This window comes from Camelus bactrianus, chromosome 20 (genome assembly GCF_048773025.1).
Source record: "Camelus bactrianus isolate YW-2024 breed Bactrian camel chromosome 20, ASM4877302v1, whole genome shotgun sequence".
NCBI lineage: Eukaryota > Metazoa > Chordata > Mammalia > Artiodactyla > Camelidae > Camelus > Camelus bactrianus.
In genome coordinates this window covers 39,959,151-39,985,523 of record NC_133558.1, presented here as the reverse complement: position 1 = coordinate 39,985,523, position 26,373 = coordinate 39,959,151, and the positions used below count along the sequence as shown (strand labels likewise).

The following is a 26,373-nucleotide window of genomic DNA, read 5'->3' as shown; positions in this document are numbered from 1 at the left end:
ACTATTTACAATAGCCTAGACATGGAAACAGCCTAAATGTCCATCAGTGGATGACTGGATAAAGAAGAGGTGGTATATTTATACAATGGAATACTACTCAGCCATAAAAATGACAACCTAATGCCATTTGCACTGACATGGATGTTCCTGGAGAATGTCATTCTAAGTGAAGTAAGCCAGAAAGAGAAAGAAAAATACCATATGGGATCACTCGTATATGTAATTTTAAAAAAAAGAAAGAACATAAATACAAAACAGAAACATTCTCATAGACATAGAATAGAAACTTGTGGTTGCCAAGTGGGAAGGATCGTGAATGGACAGACTGGGATTTGAAAATTTGTAGATACTGACAGCCATATGCAGAATAGATAAACAAGATTATAGTGTATATCACAGGGAAATATATAGAAGATCTTATGGTAGCTTACAACACACAAAAAAGAATATATGTATGTTCATATATAACTAAAAAATAGTGCTCTACACTGGAATTTGACACAATGTTGTACAATGACTATAACTCAGTTAAAAAAAGTTTAAAAAACAGAGAAAAATGCACACACATAATAGAATATTAAACAGCCATTGGAAAAGAATGATATTTTTGCCATTTGTGACAACACTGGTGGACCTGGATTGTATTATGCTTGGTGAATTAATTTAGACAGAGAAAGATAAACATTGTATGTGTTCTCTTATATGTAAAATCTAAAAATAAAACAACAAATTAATATACCAAAACAGAAACAGACTCTTAGGTATAGAAATAAACTATTGGTTCCCAGAAGGGAGAAGTATGGGTAGAAAGGCAAAGTTAGGGAATGGAATGAAGTAAAATCTACTAGGTATAAAATAAATTAGAAAGAAGAATGTTATGTACATTACAGTGAATATAGCCAATATTTTATAGTAGCTTTCAATGGAGCATAATCTGTAAAAATATTTTATCATTTTTTGTACAGCTGAAACTAATATAACATTGTAAACCAACTACAATTCAAAACAAAATAAAGTGAAATAAAATGGTAAAAAAAAAAAAAAAAAAAAAAGGGAGGGGATGTATGTTTAAAGCTCTCCACTGCAACTCCAGTACCCAGCACGGTGCCTGTCATGTAGCAGGCATCTGATAAGTATTTGCTGAATAAACAAAGAAAAAAATAGTTTTATTTCATTTGGGAAGATCAAGGAAGATTTCCTGGAGGAAATGGCATTTTAGCTTACTAAATGAAGGGACAAGATTTCAGCAGTAGAGATGAAAGAAGAACATTTCAGAAAGAGGAAATTGTTTGCAACCAAATGTTTGGTACTAGTTAGAGATGTTGTAATTCAAAATCCAAAACAATTCTGGCACCAAGTGTGAGATAAAAATCTCACTAGAGAAAAGTGAAGCAGATGAAATAGCAAAATGTCACCATTTATTTCTTAAGTAATAATTCTGCAACTAACTCAGACTGGCTCCCTCACACCTTCTCTCCACCAATGTCATCCACTTCCCAGCCTCCTAGGTTCTAAACTTTGAAGCTCTCTTTCACCCCCCCCTTATTCAATCATTTACCAAGTTTGACTGGTTTTTCCTTTGAAATGTCTTTCACAGCTATCCTTTTTCTCCATTTTAACCAGATATCCTAATTCAAGCTCCCTTCACATATGGAGTTACTACAACCTTCTCTTAAATCAGGGTTTCTCACCGTTGGCACTACTGACATTTTCAGCTGGATGATTCACTGTTTGTTGTAGGGGGCTGTCCTTTGTTGTAGGGGGCCGTCCTGTACACTGCAGGATGGTTAGCAGCACCCTTGGCTTCTACCCACTAAAGACCAGTAGCACTCTTGACTGTGACTGCCATAAATGTATTCAGACATTGCCAAATGTCTTCCTGGGGAGCAAAACCACCCCTGGTTGAGAATCAGTTTCCCAGATGGCCCCACAGGAAAAGCTCTCTAAAATTACCCAATCAAAATTCAACCCATCCTTTCAGGTCAACTCAAATTTCGTTTTCTATGAAAACATGGATGCTTATCAACAAACAGATGCACAGTTGTTTTACTTTACAAATAATCAAAAATTTGCCAATAAAACAGATGAGAGACCATGGTTTACTTACCAGTTTGACAAAAGATTAAGAAATAATGATAACGCCCACTGTTGACAAGGATGTGGGGGAAAAGTACTATCATAATCTGCAGGTGGGAATAAACCAGTACATGCTTTCTTTGGCATTTACCATTGTTTCACACTTGAAGACGATCTTACCTTTTCACTCTACTTATATGAAGAGATAATCAGATACGTGTGCAAAGACATATCTCTACGACTGTTCTATAATGGTAAAACCGGAAACATTCTAAAAGTCCCCCAATAGGGGACTAGTTAGGTAAACATCAGTGTATTTAGAATATTGCGCTATTGTCAAAAAGGATAAAGCAGATATTTGTGTACTGACATGGAACAACAGCCATAATGAATATACGTATGTGCAAGGTTTCAAAATAATGTGTAGTATATGAAACCATTTTTATAAATAACATGTTTATGTATGTTTACACACAGGAAAGACTAGACAAATGTATGTTAAAATATTAACACAATTTCTATATCCCAATCATATTTTAAATGTATTAAATTTCTCAGTTTACTTAAGGCAGGCTTATATATTTATTTACTACCTTTATTTCAGGCAAATATTCTGAGTTGGAATATTCTGTTCTGAGCCATTTTTACCCTGGAGAAATCAAACGGTAAAAAGGAAGTTTACAGAGAAAAATATATTTGTGTGCATTGCAGCTTACCGGTGTGATGCACCCATGAATCATACTGAAAATATGCCCCTTGAAATCAAGAACACAATGTTTATACAAAGAATGTTCCCCAAAGTTCCCCAATAAAGAAAAGTGTTTAATCAAAATATTTGTTGACAGCTGGTTAGTGCTGATTCTAAAGTAGAAAAGAAAATCAGTGTCATTGTAGACTTCCGTTTTGTGTACAACAGCTGATTATGCAAATTAGCCCAAAATGGAGACTCATTATCTGTTTTACACTTCAAGTGCGATTTTAAGCACCATAGGTATATATGCACACACACATCCAGAACACACATATATTTCAACAAACCATGCACATCATCTGTTCAAACCTGGGAAACGCATGCATGCTTCTACAACATTAAATGGAAGGCAGATGGTAGGCACTGATCAACAGAAATAAAGTGAAATCCTTCTAAATCCTGCTCCCCCTAACATTCCTTCTAATTTTTTCTTTGGAAAGATAACAAGCAGTTCTTCATTACTGTTGATTTGCAACTTCAGAATTACAATAGGCAATGCAAAAGAGGATTTCAAAGAGAAAAAAATGTCTTTTAGTACAGATTCTCTTTTATAGTCTTAGGCAGGAGATAACACTAACTTTGAAACTCACAGCTTACTGTAGTTTTATCAGTATCTAATGTGTAAATTAGCTCTTTCTATAACTGGAGGTTTAGCTTTCAAAATACGTAATTACTGATCATTTTAGCCTGCATCACATTTCTTTTGCAGGGTGAAATGAACTAAAACAGCTGTTACATCCTAATAGCTTCGTAATGTGCATAGAATTTCTATGACTATTAGAAATTAAACCTACAGCTTCCTATCAGGCAGAATATATTCATGTGTATATACGACCCACATTATATGGAAGAATAATTATTAACTTATGAAATTGTAATTTGAAACATAATGAAGTAACGATGCTAGAGAAAATATTGCAACTCTTAAATGAGGTCAAAGCTGCTGGTCTACATCGATCGGTTTCCCCCACCTTTCCTCACATCAATAAAAATACTTTGGACCAAAGGAAGTCCAAGTGTTCATGCTACCACCATTCCTTGCAGGGATCGAGCCCTCTATTTTCATACTGGGAGATGAATTTTTAAAGGTGAACCAAGTCTGGCACTCTGCCCAGAATTCCTGGCAGCCGACAAGCAATCTGGTTTTACTTCTGGTCCACTGTCGCCTGAGCTAACCTTGTATCTACAGAAAGCACTCTGATCTAGGGAACTTATACCATTTATAATGATGGCTGAGAAAGCTCTGATGATTTTTATTAACCGTGGGACTTGTACACACAGTTCTCTTGAAGCATATTTTCAGTGGAGAGAATAAAATATTCCTATTTCCTAGTATCTCCTTCTAACATTGGAAATAACAGCAGTGTTAAAAGGATTTTTTCAGGAAAAAGTGATTATTATCCAGGCACCTGCCTTCAGGGATGTTGGAGGGTTAAAGAGATACAACAAGATATCTAATGAGCACCTACTATCAAAGAAATATACAGTGAGGTCTGGGAACCACAAAATAATTAGAGAGTTATACAAGATATATTATGTAACTAATGGCTAAATTGGGTGATTCGAGATATAAATGTTATGAACGGTCAGAGCAATCAATGCTAGGCAGTGTGGGGTAAAATTTGAATATACACAGGCCTAACTCTCCACTGAGAGAATTATTAACTACTTAGCCAGTATCTTTTTTAGATTAAACCATTTTCAAAATTAACAGGATTGGAAAATAACTATGTAATTCACAAATAAATCTGTGTCCAAGTTTTGTATTTATTTGTTTTATGCCTCCAAGATCTAGTAGTCCTTCCTTCCTCTCAGTCTTCTGAAAAGCAAAGTCAGTGAAGCTTTACTCCACTGATGTAATCTTGTTATTCACTCCGGAAGCTGGGATCTCTGTGGTCCTGGAAGCTCCAGCACCATTTCCACTAATTACTGGGTTCCTGCTCCCAGTTCCATAGCTCACCTTTGCTTCTGCTCCCTATGCTGAAGGCCCATGGCTCATATTAAGGAGCCTGGAGCCCCAGATGGCTTCATGTTCTACTCCTTGCTTTCTACTTGATGGACCCACAGTCCCATGACCAACAGTTCAGTACCTGGCTTTCTGGTTCAGGATTTCTTAAGTCCCAAATAACTGTTGGGAGAGATGCAGAGTCAAAACAGATTCTGAAAGGAGATCTTGAATAGGAAAACAGATATACTGATGTTAATTTCCTTACAGGCAGCATGTACCCAACAATGAAGTACCAACAAAAATGTATTATTTTTCTATGCAAAAGACACATGACTCAAATCCTGGCTCCCAAATGAGGGATTTTTTTTTCTTCACTTCTTGGGAACTTTTACTATTCTCTGAATATTATTTGTGAAAATTAACCTAATTTATGGTTCTTCACAGGGAATCTAGTCTTGTTGAAAGAAGTTTAAGAAAATATGTAACTTTAACTAAAACCAAGCTCCAGATACCTGAAACAGTTTTACAGGGTCAAACAAAGAGAGAACTGTCAATCACATACAGTCTCTGAGCTTAGGGACATAGGTAGGAAGTATGGGCAGATAGTTGGTAAGTAGACGATTTTGACTGGTGAGACCAGAGTATTTTTGATAAGAACAAAAGATGAAGCTAGAGAAGAAGACCCAGTGATGGAGAGCTCTGGGTGAAGAGTTTAGATTTGGCCACGTCCACTGCAGATTCTGCCTTTGGGAAGAGAATACAGAGCATCCTTCCTCTCTTATTTTGCCTGCTCAACCCCTTGGTCCCTTAAGATTCAGTTCAAATCCTCTCTTCAGCAGGACCTCCTGTAACTCTGCTCTGGCATACCCTACACAGATCTTCATTATTGCACTTATTTTACTTTATCTATGTTTTGAAATTTGGCACTCCTATTATATCATGAAATTCTTGAGAGGAGCAACTGTGTCTTGTTCACCCTTTAATGCCTGGCACCTAAACTAAGTGCCTGCAATATAGCCAGTATTCAATAAATATCTGTTTGTTGAATGAATGTATGAATAAATAAGTCTGTAAGTAGCAGGGTAGTAGTGGAGAAAGAGAAAGGGGAAAAAGGATGTTTGATGATCAGCTAGGGAGTTACTATCTGAACTTGATCTTGGAACTAATCGCTTGGAAAGCAACTGTTACCACCACCAAATATAGCTCTTGCCCTTCCAGAATGAAAAACAGACAATGGCTGTTTGTGGCAGTAATAACAGGTCATTAGTGTTAATAACATCATCTCACATTTATTAAAGGATACTAATTTATATTCTAAAATTGTAAAATAAAATGCAAAGGAAAAGGACAACTCTGTTCTATTTTCTTATGTTCCAATTCCTTCACTACATACAAAAGCAGCTCAACATGTTATTATCCTTTAAACAAAATAAAATTAAAAAGCCTGGATTCAACTGAATAACTTAAACACAAACAGCCATGTCTCAAAGGTCTTACTGAATATAAAACACAGTGGATTTTTTTTTTGGCCTATTGAGAGAATTCTAGGTGAAAATAATAAATACAAAATTCCTCAACTAAAAAAAAAAAAGTAACTCAAGATGTAAAGGGATCATGTGAAGAGAAATTCCACAATATAAGAAACTTGTTTCTAAACACAAGTGAAGCAAAACAAATCAGGAGTTAAGAACATAAAGTTCACTCGGTAATAATATAGTCTAAAGTGATCTAATGGGGAACTAAGGGGCAGGAAAGTTCAAGGCTCTACTGACAAACTGACAAACCATAACTACAGAAAGGATTGCCACAACCCCTTTGAAGCAGGGACAGAAGGAGTGCAGGGGGCAATGAAGGAGAGACCCCACTTCAGGAATGGGACCACACAGAGGGTCCAGGAGGGTCAGGGACAGATAGAGTGCAGGGGGCAATGAAGGAGAGACCCCACCTGAGGGACAGGATCCCACAGAAGGTCCATAATGACAGGGACAGACAGAATGCAGGGGAGCAATGAAGCGGAGACCCCAACTCAGGGATGGGACCCCACAGAGGGTCCGGAAGGACAAAGAAAGACAGAGTGCAGGGGGGCAATGTAGGGTAGACCCCACATCAGGGATCCCACAGAGGGTCCAAGAGGGACAGGGACAGAGTGCAGGGGGGAATGAAGGGGAGAGCACAGCTCAGGGACCCCACATATGGTCCAGGAAGAACAGGGACAGACAGAGTGCAGGGGGGCAATGAAAGGGAGAACCCACCTCAAGGATGGGACCACCCAGAGTGTCCAGAAGGGACAGGGACAGACAGAGTGCAGGGGGGCAATGAAGAGGATACGCCACCTCAGGGTGGGACCCCACACAGGGTCGAGGAGGGACAGGGACAGACAGAGTGCAGGGGGCAAATGAAGGCAAGACTGCACTTCAGAAATGGAAACCCACAGAGGGTCCAGGAGGGACAGGGATAGACAGAGTGTTGCGGGGCAATGAAGGGAATACCCAAACTCAGGGATGGGAAACCACAGACAGTCCAGGAGGGACAGGGACTTAGTGCAGGGGGTAATCAAAGGGAGACACCCACCTCAGGGACGGGACCCCACAGAGGTTCCAGCATGTCAGGGACAGACAGAGTGCAGGGGGGGCAGTGAAAGGGAGACTCCCTCTCAGGGATGGGATGCCACACAGGGTCCAGGAGGGACAGGGATAGACAGAGTGCGGGGGGGCAATTAATGGGAGACCCCACATCAGGGACGGGACACAACAGAGGGTCCAGGAGGACAGGGAAAGGCAGTGCAGGGGGGCAGTGAAAGGGAGACTCCCACCTCAGGAATGGGACCCCACAGAGGGTACAGGAGGTCAGGGAAAACCAGAGTGAAGGGGGGCAATGAAGGCATACCCCTCCTCAGGGATGGGTCTACACAGAAGTTCCAGGAGGGACAGTGACAGAAAGAATGCAGAGGGGCAATGAAGGGGAGATCTCACCTCAGAAACGGGGCCCGACAGAGCGTCCAGGAGGACAGGGACAGAGTGCAGGGGTGCAATGAAGGGAAGAACGCAGCTCAAGGACACCACAGAGGGTCCAGGAGGGACAGGGACAGAGTGCAGGGGGATAATGAAAGGGAGGCCACACACAGGGACGGGACACAACAGAATGTCCAGGAGGACAGGGACAGAATGAGTGCATGGGGGCAATGAAGAGGAGACCCCACCTCAGGGACGGGACACAACAGAGGGTCCAGGATGACAGGGACAGACAGAGTGCAGGGGGGAAATGAAGGGGAGACCCCAACTCAGGGACACCACAGAGGTCTTTTATTTCTGCTTCCTTTCTTCCTTAATTTTACATACAGTACAGGTACAAAAGGAAACAACATGTACAAAACAAGAGTAAACGTTTTCTCATGTGGTTTTGGAGACTGTCGCTGTCTCCAGTTCTCTGTTCCCTTTCCAAGGAAGCCCAGTCATCATTAGGTACACCTTTATGCTTCTCTCTCTTTCTTTCTTCCTTTCTTTCTAAGTTTCCTCATAGTTACCATGATAGTCTGCAAACTCCTGGCCCATAAACATACATACATGGGCCAAGAATATTATGTATACATCTAATGAGCCGGATGAAGTTTTACTTCTTTTGCTTGTATTTTCACCACTAAACTCCTTACATCCTAAACACTAACCCTTCACCCCAACCATATTCTTTTAATATTTACTCTTAACAAAACAACAAATATAATAAATATTTTATTAAAAGTGTGTTCTTTTGAGGGGCACAGGGAATTATCAATTTAATACAAAGTGAATACTTTTAATTATGAGCATCAGAGTGTATCTTACATTGATTCATGATACCATGAAGATTAGTGAACAAGGAAACATGTAATAAGCATATTGCTACAGGTATATGTAGATGGGGTTTAGAAGAGAATCACAGAAGAATTAAATTAATAATATAAAACAGGTTAAAAAAGGTAAGTTGCCTTTGAAAATGCTCAAATTTTTAACATACCTTATTAAAAATCTAGTTAAGAATTTGACAGGTATCCAATTAATGTAAAAAATAAAAAGGAATGAGATAGGTACTTAAATATAAGATTCAAAGCAAAGAAAACAACTCAAATACACATTTTAACTGCTGGAGGGACAACATGGTATCTTGATAACACAATTCAAATCTTTGCCCAAGATACTCATTTTTTCCCACTTTGTGATTAATTTATATATCTGAGCTGTATAGTAGAGATTTGAAGCAGAAGATTGAACTGGGGAAAAATACTTCTTGATACAGCTATAGATTTTGAGTAAACACATAAATAATTCAATATGTTGGTTATATTAATCAATTAGTCTATATCCATAATTGTATTTTGTTATGGATATGTATGATACAAATTTTATGTATTGATATTTCTTTATAATTTCATTTTTTATCTGTTCTTTCATGTTCATTGCTTCTGCATTATTTACCTGCTATATTGTTTGTTCATACAAGTTTCTTTCTTATAGAAGTGTGCCTTTCATCGTCATGCACGTTTCCCTTTATTTTGTTAAATATGTCCTTTGTCTTGATATTACTTTTGCATTTTCAATATTATTTTTCTTTATATTTGACAGATATAATTTTGCCAACCACTTATTAGTACTTTATTATATTTTCTATCTTAAGATTTAATTTATATTTTAATTTAAATATAAAATTCATTGATATGAATGTATCTCAATATAGTTTTAATGGTCATTTTGTTACTTCACAACCGATTGCATATTTTAGTTTTATCTTGAATTTTTAATGTCAAGAAAGTTGACACTGTCATTCCTGTTTTATAAACAGATGTTTGTTTTTATTCTCGATCCCTTGCTTCCCTCAAATCTTCAGCTGAGATCAGTTTATTTTTGTGAAGTATAACCTTTAGAATTCCATCAGTGAGGGCATTTGGGCAGTAAATATTATCAAGTTTTACTTGTTCAAATATATCTATTTTTTATGGACTTTTAAAAAAGATTTTTGTTTGTTTTGTTAATGGAGGTACTGGGGATTGAACCCAGTTTTATATTCCCTTCCACTAAATTCAAAATTATACACTCTGTTTGTTTAATGGTTAACCTATAATTTATATTAAGCATTGTTAACATTTCAACATATAAATTTAATTCAATCTTTTGCTTTCCTTTTAGCTAACAAAGACCTTAGATCAATGTCAATGCATTTACCACTCCAACCTTTCTGCTGTTTTCATGTTTTAATTATATTTTATTTAATCACAAGACATTTTATTACTATGGAGTGTGACTTGAATAGTGTTTACTTGCTTTGTTCATGGATGTCTTTCTTTAATTTCCTTTTCTTTGTTCTATTTCAGACTCCCTAGCTAGAATAACATTCCTTCGGCCTAAAGTTAATTCCTTTACAATTCTGTTTACACTTCCAAAAATTGAGAAGAAAATGGCCAACAAATAAATAGAAACATTAATGATATTTATGTAGTATTTTCACATAAAAATAAATAAATGTGACCCTTAAATATATGAAAAAAGCTTAAACCTATAAATCCTTATAATAAAGGATTTCAAAATAATATACTGCAAGAACATTATTCAGCTACCAAATTATCAACAAATGAAATGTCTGACAACATATTCTGTTGGCCAGCCTCTAAATAATGATGCATTCTCAAGCATTGCTGATGGGAATGAAAAACGGTCCAACTCTATGGAGGGGATTTTGCAATACCTAATGAAAGTATACACACGGTCACCTTATAAATTCAGGAATCCTATTTCTAATAATCTGTCCAAAGATACAATGGCATGAACATAAAATGTTATATTTCATCTTTATTATACGAAAAAATTAAAAACAAGCATGTGGATGCAAGTAAAAATTCTGCTTTATACTTTTGAACTTGGAATCATGTATATATTTTACATAATTCAAAGTGAAATAAATAAAATAACCTAATATAACAATTATTAAAATTGAAAATAATGAAATGAAACCTATCTAACTATGTACAAACTTGGTGGCATAATCCCACTACGAGGAATCGTATTTGGGCAGTAAACCTACAATATTTTGGCTCTGTTGCTAGTAATGTATAGCCTGCAGTAAAAAAACAAACCTTTAGATAAATCTTAAGTTTCACATATTAAACTCATTATTTAAGTATTATGAATATGGCTATGTTGAAGTATTAGTATTCATGTGTGGGTAGGTAGATATCAGTAAATTGAAATAAAATGAATTAGTTACTGTGTTCCTTTTAATGTCATTAGGAATTAAGTTTTCAAGTGGAAAAGAGGTACAATTATAAAATCTAAGTAGTCAAATAAATTTTACAATGTTGAATTTCAAGGTTCTCTAAAAAATGCGTATTTCCAACTTTGTTCATTGAAGTGTCCTACAAGTAATGGTAACCCAGACAGACAAGCACTCCAAACACCCAGATAATAGTCTCTAAATAGAATTCTGTACAATTTTTAACTGTTATCTCCACAAATATTTGAAATATTATAACCTCAAATAATGGCCTCCATTCTCTCTCTCCCCTTCTCCTTCTGGAACTCTGACTAGATGGTTGAAACCTCACACTCTGTACCTTTTCATTTATCAGTAGGCTGAGTTAAATGCATCGCTTGAGTTTCACTGATCGTGAGGATGATTTGAACTTTTTGTCTGCAAAATGGCCAACTTGTAGATATAAAGTTTCAAACAATTATTTGGTTTTTATTCACTGTGCACTGACTAGCACCAAGAAAAGTTTTCAAGAAATCCTGAAATAAGAGATGGACTGATTTATTTTTAACTCTTACGGCCCTCTTCCCTCTGTCCCAGGGCTAATGCCCCACCGCCCCGCCCCCCGCCAGGCCCCGATCGGTTCCGCTCGGCCGCACTCGCCACGACCCGAGCAGCAGGAGCCCGAGCACGAGGGTCCGCGCTTCCGGAGGGAGGAGGGTGGCGCGCACGCACGCGCGGATACGCACGCGCGTAAACGCATGCGCGGATGCGCCTGCGCAGACGCCAGAACTGCCCGGAGCTTGAGGAAGCTGGGCATTTCTGCAGCGGCTCCCGAGGAAGAAGGTGGTCTGGGGACTGGGCTGCCGCTTGCCGTAACCTCCGCAGCCGCGGCCGGGCAGGTAAGGGGGCGCTGGTGGGGGCGTGCAGGTCGGGGAGCCGGCGGGTGGGGCCTGGGCTGCGCGGTTAGAGAGGCTCACGGGTTGGGGGTGCGTGGGTGAGGCCCCAACCGTGCGGCCAGTCAGGACCCTGAGGCGAGTGCGGGCCGCCGCCGTGGTTCGTAGTGCCCCCCCACTCCAACGTTAATAGTCCCTGAACCCCGTTTCTTTGCTGCAGCTTCTACCCGGCTTTGGGGAAGCGAATGCAGCCCCGGGAGGTGGGAGGGCGCCTGAAGGGCCCGGGAGTACTTCCGACCGGCCCTCAGGTCATGGCCTGCTCCCGCGAGGCGGTTGCGTTGCTGTCGCGGAGCTGCGGTAGGAAGGGGGTTGCGCGTGCGAACTCCTGGATTTGTTACCGATCCCTCGCGGCCTGGGGCGGCCTCTGCTACCCCATGTTCGCGGGGTGCACGTCTGGCGGTCAGTCGGCGAGGCTTTGTTGCCAGGGTGCGGGGGCGGCGGCGGGCGGTGGCGACGGGCGGCGGCGGACGGCGGACTTCGGCGGCAGCGGGCGGCGGCGGCCGCGGGCAGCGAGCTGCGGCGGCGGCCAGCGGCGACTGCGGACTGCGGCGGAGGGCGGCGAGCTGCGGCGGCGTGGAGAAGGTGTGCTCCTGGGAGCCAGCCAACTTGCTCCTATCTACCCCGTGTGTTCTGGGGGCGGCCTGTCCTGCCGCAGGTTCCCAGGACTCGGGGTATTGGGTATGGAGACCCGGCCGCAGGGGCAGCGGGATGTTCCGTCCCCGCCGCCCCGCCCGGCCCGCCGCTCCGCCGCCCGTCCCCGCTTGGCCCGCCAGGCCCCGATCGGTTCCGCTCGGCCCCACTCGCCACATCCCGTGCAGCAGGAGCCTCAGCCCGAGGGTCCGCGCTTGCGGCGGGAGAAGGAGGGGCGCGCACGCACGCATGGGCGAATGCGCCAGCGCGGACGCCAGAACTGCCCGGAGCTTGGGAAGCTGGGTGCTCCTGCAGCGGCTCCTTAGGAAGAAGGCGGTCTGGGGACTGGGCTGCCGCTGGCCGTCGCCTCCGCTGCCGCCGCCGGGCAGGTAACGGGGCGCCGGTGGGGGCGTGCAGGTCGGGGAGCCGGCGGGTGGGGCCTGGGCTGCACGTTTGGAGAGGCTCACGGGTTGGGGGAGCGAGGGTGAGGCCCCAACCGCGCGTCCAGTCAGGACCCTGAGGTGAGTGCGGGCGACCGCCCAGGTTCGTGGTGTCCCCCTCCCCAACGTTAGTAGTCCCTGAACCCCGTTCCTTAACTGCATCTTGTACCCGGGTTTGGGGAAGCGAATGCAGCCCCGGGAGGTGGGAGGGCGCCTGAAGGGCCCGGGAGTACTTCCGACCGGCCCTCAGGTCATGGCCTGCTCCCGCGAGGCGGGTGCGTTGCTGTCGCGGAGCTGCGGTAGGAAGGGGGTTGCGCGTGCGGACTCCTGGATTTGTTACCGATCCCTCGCGGCCTGGGGCGTCCTCTGCTACCCCATGTTCGCGGGGTACACGTCTGGCGGTCAGTCTGCTCCTGGGAGGCGAGGTTTGCTGTCAGGGTGCGGGGGAGGCGGCGGGCGTGCGGCGGGGGACGGAGGCGTGTGGCGGCGGCCGGCGGGGGACAGCGAGCTGCGACGGCGGCCGCGGGCGTCGAGCTGAGGCGGCGAGGAGGTGTTCCCCTGGGAGCCAGCCGACTTGCTGCTATCTACCCCGTGTATTGTTCTGGGGGTGGTCTCTCCTGCTGCAGGTTCCCAGGACTTGTGGCATTGGGTATGGAGACCCGGCCGGAGGGGCAGCGGGGTGGTCCGTCCGCGCCGCCCCGCCCGCCCCTCCGTCCGTCCCCACTTGGCCCGCCAGGCCCCGATCGGTTCCCCTTGGCCCGAATCGCCACATCCCGGGCAGCAGGAGCCCCAGCCAGAGATTCCGCGCTTGCGGCGGCAGGAGGAGGGGCGCGCACGTACGCGCGGATGCCCCGGCGCGGACTCCTGAACTGCCCAGAGCGTGGCGAAGCTGGGTGTTCCTGAGAGGCTCCCGTGGAGGAACGCGGCCTGAGGTCTGGGTGGCCGCTTGCCGCCGCCTCCGCTGCCGCCGCCAAGCGTTTAAGGGGCGCTGGTGGGGGCACGCAGGTCGGGAGCCGGCGTGTGAAGCAAGAGCTGTGCAGTTGGAAGGTTAGCGGTGCGTAGGTGAGGCCCGGGACTCGGGAACCGTTAGGATTTTGAGGTGCGTCGGGGCCACCGCGTGGTTCGTGGTGCCCACTCCGCACCACTTTAGTCGTCCGGGAACGCCGCCTCTTTGTTGCCGCTTATACCCGGGGGAAAGCGTGTACCACCCAGGAAATGGGAGGGCACCGGACGTCCAGGGAACACCCACTGGCTCTCAGGCCATGGCCTGCTCCCGCGAGGCGGGTGCGGTGCTGTCACGGGGCTGCGGTGGGATGGGGGCTGTACGTGCGAACTCTTGGAGTTCTTACTGGTTCCCAGCGTCCTGGGGCGGCCTCTGCTACCCCATGTTCGCGTGTTGGATGTCTGGCAGTCTGCCCCTGGGAGGCGAGGCTTTGCTGTCAGGGTGCGGAGGCGGCGGCGGTGGCGTGCGGCGGCGGGCGGCAGTGGGCGGCGGCGGGCTGCGGCGTCGTGGAGAGGGTGTGCTCCTGGGAGCCAGCCAACTTGCTCCTATCTACCCCGTGTGTTCTGGGGGCGGCCTCTCCTGCTGCAGGTTTCCAGGACTCGGGGTATTGGGTATGGAGACCCGGCCGCAGGGGCAGCGGGTTGGTCCGTCCCCGTCTCCCCGCCCGGCCCGCCTCTCCTCCGCCCGTCCCCTCTTGGCCCGCCAGGCCCCGATCGTTTCTGCTTGGCCCGACTCGCCACATCCCGGGCAGCAGGTGCCCCAGCCCGAGGGTCCGCGCTTGCCGCTGCAGGAGGAGGGGCGCGCACGCACGCGCCGATGCCCCTGCGCGTACTCCCGAGCTGCCCAGAGCGTGGGGAAGTTGGGTGTTCTTGAGAGGCTCCCGAGGTGGAACGCGGCCTGAGGTCTGGGTGGCCACTTGCCGCCGCCGCCGCTGCCGCCGCCGCCGCCGCCGAGCGCATAAGGGGCGCTGGTCCGGGCGCGCAGTTCGCGAACCGGCGGGTGACGCCCGTGCTGCGCATTTGGAAGGTTAGCGGTGCGTAGGTGAGGCCCGGGTCTCGGGAACCGTTAGGACTTTGAGGTACGTCGTGGCCACCGCGTGGTTCGTGGTGCCCACTCACCACCACTTTAGTCGTCCGTGAACGCCGCTTCTTTGTTGCCGCTCATACCCGATGGAAAGCGTGTACCACCCAGGAGATGGGAGGGCACCGGACGCCCAATGAACACCCACTGTCCTTCAGGCCATGGCCTGCTCCCGCGAGGCGAGTGCCTTGCTGTCGCGGGGCTGCGGTGGGATGGGGTTTGCCCGTGCGAACTCCTGGATTAGTTACCGATTCCCCCGCGGCCTGGGGCGTCCTCTGCTTCCCCATGTTCGCGGGGTGCACGTTTGGCGGTCAGTCTGCTCCTGGGAGGCGAGGTTTGCTGTCAGGGTTCGGGGGTTGCGGCGGCGGATTGCATAGGCGAGCGGCGGCGGCGTGCCACGGCGTCGGGGAGAGGGTGTGCTCCTGGGAGCCAGTCGACATGCTCCTATCTACCCTGTGTGCTGTTTTGTGGGCGCCCTCTGATGCTGGAGGTTCCCAGGACGCATGTTACTGGTCAATCTGCTCCCTGGAGGAGGGCGTTGTGTGGTCAGGTTGCGGGGGCAGCGGGGGCGGGGGCGGCACCGTGGAGAGGGTGTGCTCCCGCCGGTTCCCAGGACACACTTCCTCATGTCAGTTGGCTCCTGGGAGGAGGAGGCAGCGTGAGCAGTGGGCAAGGACTTTCCGAGGACCCGGCTGTAGCCTAGGTAGGTAACTCTCCTTTCTTCTCTTGCTTCCTGACTTGGTGGGTGTAACGGCTTTCCCATTATAGGTTATTTCCAGATATTGAACCCAGGTTTCTGTGCTATACAGAAGAACCTTTTTAAAACTATTATGTATAGCGGCTAACATTTGTAAATCTCAGACTCCCACCCGATTTCTCCTCACCCTCTTTCCCTGCTAACCGTAAGATTGTTTACTAAGTCTGCAAGTCTGTTTCTGTTTAGTAGGTGAGTTCATAGTGTCTTTTGTTTTTGATTGCACATGAGATACGGTGTTTTTCTTTTTCTGGCTTACTTAGTATGGCAACTTCCAGATCCATGCATGTTGTTGCAAATGGCGTTATCTTTTTTCTTTTTTATGGCTTAGCAGTTTTCCATTGTGTGTGTGTGTCTAGATATGTATGTATATACACCATATTGCTAACATGGCCATACATAGAAGCTTTTACTTTGAGGAAGGAAATAATCTGAAACCAGACAGTGGTGTTGGTCTCACAGCATTGTGAGTGCACTTAATGCTCCTGAACTGCAGAATTTAACATGGGAGAAGGCTAAAGTTTATTATTGTAAACTTAAACCATAAGAATAGAATATACTGTAATCGAAAACAAGAAATCTGACTCCATATTAGATGTGCTTGTTTGGCTTAAACACTGCCCTGTTTTCTAGGCTTACTCTTGCCAGCTCTGCAGCTGTTGTAAAACAATGTTGCCTTTAGCCTGAAATAGACAGGAGAGCCTGTTCTCAAGGCTCTGACCTTTAAGGATGTTAACACTTTGCACTAACATAAAGACAATTTGCAGAATAGAAAATAACATTTATTTTGTTAGAGGTTTTACGGGGCCAGCATGACCTGACCAACGTGGACAGCTGCAGACCAAGTTAATGGTAGACTAATGTCCTGGAGAACCATCTTCCCCAAGTCAGAATTCAGGCTCCTTTTCTAGTAAAAGGGGGAGGGGACGTGGTTGGTTGGTGCAAACTTCTTGGTGTAGGACTTTTTATGTTCTTGGAATCCTTCGCAGCTGTCCACGTGGGTCAGGTCACCATGCCCCTGTAAAACCTCCAACAAAACAAAGGTTATTTTCTATTTTGCAACTTATCTTTATAGGAGTGCAAAAGTGTTCATATCCTTAAAGGTCAGAGCCTTGAGAATAGGCTCTCCTGTGAATTTCAGGCCAAAGGCAACGTTGTTTTACACAAGGTGCACAGCTGGCAAGACTAAGCCTAGAAAACAGCACCTTGTTAAAATAAAAGGAACAGATCTAATACAGTCAGATTTTTTCTTTTCTACTACAAAGCCTTTTGGTGAGAGGTAAGAGGATGTTTCTGAGCGGGTCCTCCTCTGCCCCAGGGAGAAACCCTGCCAGGTTCACCTTGGCTGTGGACCTGATCTGCAGAGAAAGTAACAAAGGTGATTATAATTACCTATCAAAGTCCCTTCTGTTGCCTCCAAACCATATGGGGGAAGGGGGAGGCATCCTGTGATTGGCGGCTCAATTGTCAGTCTCTCCATATGCAAAGACCAGCTTTGTGGAGGGTTACAAGGTGGCCTGGCCAGTGCAGCTGCCGGCTTTGCTCTCTAGCTTTGGCTTGGACACTTTCGGAGCTCCCATCCCTCTTCCCTCTGCCCCAGCGTAAATGAACAGGGTCCCTGAACTCACCTGGGCTGAACCCAGGCCATGCACATAGCCCACCCGCCTGCTATCTGTCCCCAGGCTCAGCTGCACCCCCCCCCCCCGCTGGTCCACGTGCCCAATGCCTCTGCCCTAAGGGTCCCGATCACCATCAGGGTCATCGACGAACCATGGCCCTCAGGCAGTGGTGGGCAGCCCGGGACCACCCTGACCCGCTGGCTCAGAGGAGGCAGAGAGCAAAGAGCAGGGGCAGGGTGCAGGGACAGGTATTGGGACCGCCTCCAGCCCCACCCTCCACACCCCATAGCCTCCAACACTAGCTGCACAGCAGCACACTAGGCGGGATCCTCCTCTGGTGGCAGTCTCCATGGAGACCAGAGCCCAGACTTCATTCAACCCTGCACATGGGGGGTGATGGGGAAGGGGGTCAGCTGGTGTAGGGGTGCACTGGGAGTGAGGGGGGATCCCACTGTGAGGGGGGCACGCTGAGGGGTGAGGGGCCGCTCAGAGTGGAATTGACCCCACTGAGGGGTGAGTGGGACCATCTCGGGATGTTGGGGGTCCTGCAGTGAGGCATGGGGGTGAGCTTGTGTGGAAGCCATAGGTTATGACCTAGCTTGATGGAGTGTGGGAGCGGGGACCTCCGTGAGAGGGGGAGCCACATCTTGGGGGTCCGGTGGGAGACTTGGGAGCTTGGCTGGAGGTGGGGGGCAGTAATGGGGTTGGGAAGGAAGGCGAGCAGGGGGAGTGGGGCTAGGGGGTGTGGCCTGGCCCGAGGCCAGTCGTGGTTCTGGTTGGGTGCCAGGACCGGTGGGTGACCAGATGGGGATGTTAAGGGATGGAGACCCGGTGGGGCGGGTAAGGGGGTGGGCCTTCTCGCCCCACTGCCAGGCCTGCCCCATCAGCCTGGCACCAGTCCCTACGTCCCAAGCATTGGGAGTTCCAGCCTGAGCATCCGTCCTGTGAGCGGGAGGAGGAGGAGCGCGCACGCGCGCGGACGCACAGATTCGCCGACCTGGACCAGCTCGGAGCGTGTAAAAGCCGCGTGTGAAAGCCGGGTGGGAGCCGAGCGCTCCCGGAGCAGCTCCTAGAGGAGGAACGCGGCCTGAGGTCTGGGCGGCCGCTTGCCGCTGCCTCTGCTGCCGCCGCCGAGCTGGTAAGGGGGCGCTGGTGGGGCGCGCAGGTCGGGAGCTGGCGGGTGAAGCCTGGCCTGCGCAGTTGGAGAGGGTCGCGTGTACCGGTGCGTAGGTGAGGCCCAGGCCTCGCGACCCGTTAGGACCTTGAGGTGGGTCGGGCCACCGCGTGGTTCGTGGTGCCCACTCCCCACCACATTAGTAGTCCGGGAACGCCGCCTCTTCGTTGCCGCTTATACCTGGGGGAAAGCGGGTGCCCCCCAGGAGATGGGAGGGCACCGGACGGCCAGGGAACACCGACTGGCCCTCAGGCCATGGCCTGTTCCCGCGAGGCGGGTGCGGTGCTGAGGCGGGTGCGGTGCTGTCGCGGGGCTGTGGTGGTGGGATGGGGGCTGCGCGTGCGAACTCCTGGATTAGTTAACGATTCCCCCGCGGCCTGGGGTGGCCTCTGCTTCCCCATGTTCGCAGGGTGCACGTTTGGCGGTCAGTCTGCTCCTGGGAGGGGAGGCTTTGCTGTCAGGGTGCGGGGGCGGCTGGTGTCTGCGTTGGCAGAGGGCGGCGGTGGGCGGCGGCGGGGAGAGGGTGTGCTCCTGGGAGCTAGTCGACTTGCTCCTATCTATCCCGTGTGCTGTTCTGGGGGCGGCCTCTGCTGCTGCAGGTTCCCAGGACACATGTCTTCATGTCAGTCTGTTCCTTGTAGGAGGATGCAGTGAGGTCAAGGGGCAGTATCAGCATTGGGCAGGGACTTTCCCAGGACCCTGCCCTGGCCCAGGTAGCTAACTCTCCTTTCTTTTGCTTCCTGAGTTGGTGGGTGTAACGGCTTTTGCATTATAGGTTATTTCCAGATGTTGAACCCAGGTTTCTGTGCTATACGGAAGAACCTTTTTAAAAAATCTTTTATGTGTAGTGGCTAACATTTGTAAATCTCAGACTCCCACCCGATTTCTCTTCTCACCCTCTTTCCCTGGTAACCGTAAGATTGTTTACTAAGTCTGCAAGTCTGTCTGTTTCGTAGGTTGAGTTCATAGTGTCTTTTGTTTTCGATGGCACATATGAGTGATACGGTATTTTTCTTTGTCTTTCTGGCTCATTTCACTTAGAATGATGATCTCTAGGTCCATCCATGTTGCTGCAAATGGCATTTTTACCTTTTCTAGGGCAGAGTAGTATTCCATTGTATAAACACACTGCAGCTTCTTTATCCAGTTGTGTGTTGCTTCATTTAAGTTGCTTCCATGTGTTGGTTATTGAGTATGTAGTGGTGCCGTGAATACTGGGGTGGAGGTATCTTTTCGGATTGGAGTTCCATCTGGATATATACCCAGAAGTGAGATTGCTGGATCACAGGGTAAGTGTATTTTTAGTTTTATGGGGAATTTCCAAACTGTTCCCCTAATGGCTACACCAAACTACATTCCCACCAGCAATGTAAGAGGGTTCCCTTTTCTCCACACCCTCTCCAGCATTTAGATTTATGAACTTTTGAGTGATGGCCATTCTGACTGGTGTGAGCTGCTAGTTCACTGTAGTTTTGATTTGCGTTTCTCTGGTAATTAGTGATACTCAGCATTTTTTCATGTGCCTGTTGGCCATTTGTAGTCTTCATTGGAGAAATGCTTGTTTAGGTCTTCTGCCCGTGTTTTGATTGGGTTGTTTGTTTTTGTTACTAAGTTTTGTGAGCTGTTTATATATTCTGGAAATGAAGTCTTTGTCAGTTGAATCATTTACAAATATTTTCTCCCATTCTGTAGGTTTTCATTGAGTTTTGCTTATGGTTTCCTTTGCTGTGCAAAAGCTGATAAATTCAGTTTGGTCCCATTTGTGTGTTTATTTTTGCTGTTATTTTTATTGGTTGGGTAGACTGCCCTAGGAGAACATTGCTGAGATGTATGTCAGGTGATGTTTTGCCTATGTTTTCTTCTAAGAGTGTTTTGTCTTACGTTTAAGTTTTTAAGCCATTTTGAATTTATCTGTGTGTGTGGTGTGAGGGAGTAGTCTAATTTCATTGATTTACATGCAGCTGTCCAGTTTTCCCTACACCATTTGCTGAAGAGACTGTCCTTACTCCATTGTATGTTCTGGCCTCCTTTGTCAAAGATTAATTGACCAAAAGTTTGTGGGTTTATGTCTGGGCTCTCTGTGCTGTTCCATTGATCCATATGTCTGTTCTTGCTTCAATACCATGCTGTTTTGACTGTAGGCCTGTAGTGTTGTGTGCAGGCTGGGAGGGTTATTCCTCCAGCTTCATTTGTTTTTCCTTAGTAATGCTTTGGTAATTCTGGTCTTTTGTGATTCCGTGTAAGTTTTAGGATAATTTGTTGTAATTCTTTGAAAAGTGTCCTGGGTAAGTTGATGGGGATCACATTAAATCTGTAGATTGGTTTGTGCAGTGTGGCCATTTTAACAATATTAATTCTTCCAATGCAAGAACATGGGATGTCTTTCCATTTCTTTAAGTCCTGTGTAATTTCCTTAGTGTTTTGTAGGTCTCCACATAGGTCTTTCACTTCTTTGGTCAGATATATTCCTAAATATTTTATTTTTTTAGATGCAGTTTTAAAAGGGGTTATTACTTTCATGTAAAGATACGCCACTCATTTCTGTATGTTGATGTTGTGTCCTGCTACCTTGCTGAATTCTTTCATTAGCTCTTAACAGTTTTTGTGCGGAGCCTTTAGGGTTTTCTGTATATAGTGTCATGTCACGTAATGATACATAATGACAGTTTTACCTCTTCTCTTCCAACTTCTTTCTTTTTGTTGTCTAACTGCTGTGGCCAGCAGTTTCAATACTGTATTGACTAGAGGTGGTGAGAGTGGGCATCCCTGTCTTCTTCCAGATAGTAGTGGAAAGGCTTTCAGCTTCTCACCGTAGAGTATTATGCTGGCTGTGGGTTTCTTATAAATAGCTTTAATTATATTGATATATGTTTCCTCTGTACCCACTTTGGTAAGACCATGGGCTCAGTGCAGTCATGGGGCTGGGAGGACGGTAGCAGCAGTGGCTGCGGTGGTGGGAGGAGGGCGGCTGCCCCTTGTGAGCCAGTCATTTGCTCCTGTCTCCCCTGTGGCCTGGCCTGGAGGCAGCCTCTGCTTCCCCAGGTTCACTGGACCCATGTCTTTAGGTCAGTCTGCTCCCAGGAGGCTGCCGTGATGTGGTCACGGGGCAGGACTGTGGTGTTGGGAGTGAGGCTGCCCTATGCAAGCCCTTGGATTTACTCCCATCTCCCACGTGGCCTGGCCTGAGGGTGGCCTCGGCTGCCCCAGGTTCCGCTGTAGGTTTGTCCCGAGGCCAGCCAGCTCCCAAGAGAGGGGCGTGGTGCAGTCAGGGAGCAGGGGACAGCTGGGGGAGGGGGCCTGCCTTGTAGGAGCTGGCCTCTTTGCTCCAGTCTTCCTTCTGGCCTGGCTGGGGGGTGGCCTCTGCCACCCCAGGTCGCAGGACACACGTGTCCCAGTCTGCCTGCTCCTGGGAAGCGGGCGTGTCATAGTAGACATGGGGGGCGGGGATTCTGCCCTGGAAAATTTTGACAAGACAAATATTTTTGCCTTTACCACTGGCTAAAAGAAAAAAGAGGGAAAAATAGGAAATAAAGAATGAAAAAAATGGAAAGGAAAGAAGAAAAGAAAGTTTTCTCAAACAGATCTATTTGCAATATAAACTAGATATTTTATACTTATTATATTTCTAGTTTGTAGTTTATGTTATAAGCTAATAGTAGCAATTTACCAGAGGTAAGAGAATATGTAAATTTATTCTTGTACCTTCACATTGTGGAATAATATAAAGTGGAGAAGATAAGTCAAAGGTTGCTCTGGTAATAGGAATCAAGGTTAGTATCAATTAGTAATGTTTTTTACAAACTATAAGAAGGGAAAAAACTAAGCAATAAACTGTTTTTTTAGGCATTTATGTCATTTTTTCTCTCTCATGGCTTTTGGAACTTATACAGTATTATGTATTTACCACACGTATTTAATTTACTAAGGTCTTAAGTTGAAAAGTATTTTGATCTTTGTTCCAAGCAAGAAAGGGAATTTAGAGTCCTTCAGTTTTGATCTTCCTTTTCCTGGCTAATATATCATTATTGTTAAATATGTTATTTTACTTTTTTAATCCCAACATACTGAACATACTGTGTTTTATGTACATACATACTGTTTATTTAGATTTGCCTATAAGTTTTCATTCCTGTCTGGGGTCATTGATTTTCCTGAAGCACATCTTTTAGTATGTCCTATACATGTTCAAATATAGAGATCTTCTGATGATAAACTCTTGATTATATTTATCTATAAATACTTGCCTTTTACTCTCAATGTTGAATAATTTTATAAGATACAAAATTCTAAGTTTATCAGTATTTTCCCTCATTCCTTTGTAAACGCTGTTCCAATGTCCATTAGCCTTCATTGCTGTTGAGAAGTGTGCTTTCATCTTAGAATCTCTTCCAATTTGGTGTTCTGTATTTTGTCTGTGGTTCCTGTGAACATCCTTTCTCTTTGGAATGCTGTAGTTTCACCATGTAATGACTTGTTCTGGACTTGTCCTTACCTTCTTGGGATATTTTATGTATTGCAGACTTTAGAAGCATGCCCTCCTTTTTAAATGAGTTTTAGAAATACCTGAACTGCTATCTCTTTAAATATTTTCTCTAATCTGTTGTCTAAATGTAATCCTGTCTGTGATCCCAACCAGAGAAGTTTTGTAACTTTCTTCTGTCCCACAGATCCTATCTTTTAATTCTTTAATTTTCTCAGTTTTGTCTAATCTGTGGCTTCACCCATCAATGTAACTTTCATTATAATTTTATTTTTATTTTCTGTAAGTTCGATTTTTTAATGTTTGCTTATTTCTCCTAATTACTCAGTGATCTATAAGTTTGTAATTTCGTTTTGTTTTTAGACACTTTTTTTTTTGCTTAGCCATCTTTCAGTCTACGTATTCTCACTGTAACAATTTCACCAGCTAGAAACCGTGGGAGCTTAAATGTATTTTTTATTTCTTTTATTTTGACATAGATTGTCTTTCCTTTCCCATATGTTTGTTGATAATGTATATGAGGTCAAGATCAATTTCACCCTATGGCAACCTGAAGTGTCTACATTAGTGACTGTTTTCTGCAAAAGTAGCTTGCTTCTTTTCTACTGGGAAGAGGCAGAACGTAGCTCATTTCAGGGCAACCACCACCTCTAAGGGGCTTCATTTCTGAGTCAGTCTACAGATCAGGTATTCTTCTTAGTTATTTGATAACACAACACACAAACACACACTGTCGTGGCGGGTTCCTAGGTGGCCAGGCCAGCTCTGCTGCGTGCTTGGCTCTCCAGCCGTGGGCTTCTAACATGGACACTTTTAACTCTCCCGTCCCTCTTCCCTCTGCCCCAGGGCTAATGAACACGGTCCCTGCACCCACCTGGGCTGAGCCCAGGCCATGCACACAGCCCACCGCCTGCAGTCTATCACTCAACTAGGCCCCCTGGCCGCTGCAAGTCTGCGTGCCCAGTACCTCTGCCCTAGGGATCCAGATCACAATCCGGGCCATCAACCACACAAGCCCACAGGCCAGTGGCGGGCAGCCCGGGTCCACCCTGACCTGCTGGCTGAGACGAGTCACAGGGCGCCGGGGTCAGGGCGCCCGGGTGGGAATTGGAACCGCCTCCAGCCCAGCCTGCAGAGCCCTGTGGCCTCGGACACTAGCTGTGCAGCCACACACTAGGCCTGCTCCCGCGTAGGCTGGTGGCAGTCACTATGGTGACCCTAACCCAGACTTCCCTGCCCCATCCACGGGGTGAGTTGTGAGGGGGTCAGCACTTGGATCGAGGGAGGAATCCCGCGGTGGGGGGGGGCAGGCTGAGGGGTATGGGGCCAGTCAGAGTGGAATTGGCTTAGCTGAGGGGTGAGGGGAACCATCTCTGGATGTTGCGGGTCCTGCAGTGAGGCATGAGGCGTGAGCTTGGGGTGTGGGGGCCATAGCGAGGTGGTGTGGGGGCGGAGACTTCCGTGTGAGGAGGAGCCTCCTCTTGGGGGTCACGTCGGAGACTGGGCCTGACCGGCGGTGTGGGGGGGCAGTAACGGGGAGGGGGAGGCGAGTAGGGGGAGTGGGGCTGGGGTTTGTGGCCTGGCCCGGGGCCGGTGGTGGTTCCGGTTGAGTGCAGTGACCTGGTCTGCGGCGGACTCGGGCATTGGGTATGGAGACCGGGCCGGAGGGGCAGCGGGGTGGGCCGGCCCCGCCCCCCCCCCCCCCCGCTTGGCCCGCCAGGCCCCGATCGGTTCCGCTCGTCCCTACTCGCCACATCCCGAGCAGCAGGAGCCCCAGCCCGAGGGCCCGCGCTTGCGGCGGGAGGAGGAGGGGCGCGCACGCACGCGCGGATGCGCCGGCGCGGACGCCGGATCGGCCCAGTGCGTGGGAAAGCTGGGCGCTCCTGCAGCGGCTCCCGAGGAGGAAGGCGGTCTGGGGACTGGGCTGCCGCTTGCTGTCGTCTCCGCTGCTGCCGCTGGGCAGGTAAGGGGGCGCTGGTGGGGGCGTGCAAGTCCGGGAGCCAGCGGGTAGGGCCTGGGCTGCGTGGTTGGAGAGGCTGACGGGTTGGGGGTGCGTGGGTGAGGCCCCAACCGCGTGGCCAGTCAGGACCCTGAGGCGAGTTCGTGTGGCCGCCGAGGTTCGTGGTGCCCCCCTCCCCAACGTTAGTAGTCCCTGAACCCCGTTTCTTCGCTGCAGCTTGTACCTGGGTTGGGGGAAGCGAATGCAGCCCCGGGAGGTGGGAGGGCGCCTGAGGGGCCCGGGAGCACTTCCAACCGGCCCTCAGGTCATGGCCTGCTCCCGCGAGGCGGGTGCGGTGCTGTCGCGGGGCTGCGTGTGCGAACTGGATTTGTTACCGATTCTCCAGCGGCCTGGGGTGGCCTCTGCTTCCCCATGTTCGCGGGGTGCACGTCTAGCAGTCAGTCTGCTCTTGGGAGGTGAGGCTTTCTTGTCAGGGTGCGGGGACGGCGGGCGGCCGCGGCGGGCGTCAGCGGGCGGCGGGCAAGGAGCTGCGTCGGTGGCGGGTGGCGAGCTGCGGCGGACGGCACGTGCGACAAGCTGCAGCGTCAGCGGGCGGCGGACGGTGGCGGCGTGGACAGGGTGTGCTCCTGGGAGCCAGTCGACTTACTCCTATCTACCCCGTGTGCTGTTGTGAGGGCGGCCTGTGCTGCCGCAGATTCCCAGGACACATGTCTTTTTGCCATTTGCTCCTGGGAGGAGGATGCAGTGAGGTCAGGGGGCAGCATGAGCGGTGGGCAAGGACTTTCCGGGCAGCCGGCTGTAGCCCAGGTAGGTAACTCTCCTTTCTTCTCTTGCTTCCTGAGTTGGTGGGTGTAACGGCTTTCCCATTATAGGTTATTTCCAGATGTTGAACCCAGGTTTCTGTGCTATACAGAAGAACCTTTTTAAAACTATTATGTATAGCGGCTAACATTTGTAAATCTCAGACTCCCACCCGATTTCTCTCCTCACCCTCTTTCCCTGGTAACCGTAAGATTGTTATACTAAGTCTGCAAGTCTGTTTCTGTTTCGTAGGCGAGTTCATAGTGTCTTTTGTTTTTGATTGCACATGAGTGATACGGTATTTTTCTTTCTTTTTCTGGCTTACTTAGTACGGCAACTTCCAGATCCATGCATGTTGCTGCAAATGGCGTTATCTTTTTTCTTTTTTATGGCTCAGCAGTTTTCCATTGTGTGTGTGTGTGTGTGTGTGTGTGTGTGTGTGTGTGTGTGTGTCTATATCTATATATACCATATTGTTAAGATGG

General features: G+C 47.6%; 1 protein-coding gene and 1 pseudogene across 1 annotated transcript in view; one reads left to right on the top strand and one right to left on the bottom strand.

Moving 5' to 3' along the window:
* The window catches only part of LOC141574264 (immunoglobulin heavy constant gamma 1-like), a 460,833-nt pseudogene that overhangs the window by 244,810 nt on the left and 189,650 nt on the right, over positions 1-26,373 (bottom strand).
* LOC141574261 (uncharacterized) overlaps positions 11,744-26,373 on the top strand; it is a 29,765-nt gene continuing 15,135 nt past the window's right edge. Inside the window, exons 1-3 of the mRNA XM_074348994.1 lie at positions 11,744-11,893; positions 12,721-12,966; positions 24,848-25,090. Coding sequence (XP_074205095.1) covers positions 11,761-11,893; positions 12,721-12,966; positions 24,848-25,090 — 622 coding nt within the window. The 5' untranslated portion in view covers positions 11,744-11,760. The remainder of the gene's footprint in view (positions 11,894-12,720; positions 12,967-24,847; positions 25,091-26,373) is intronic.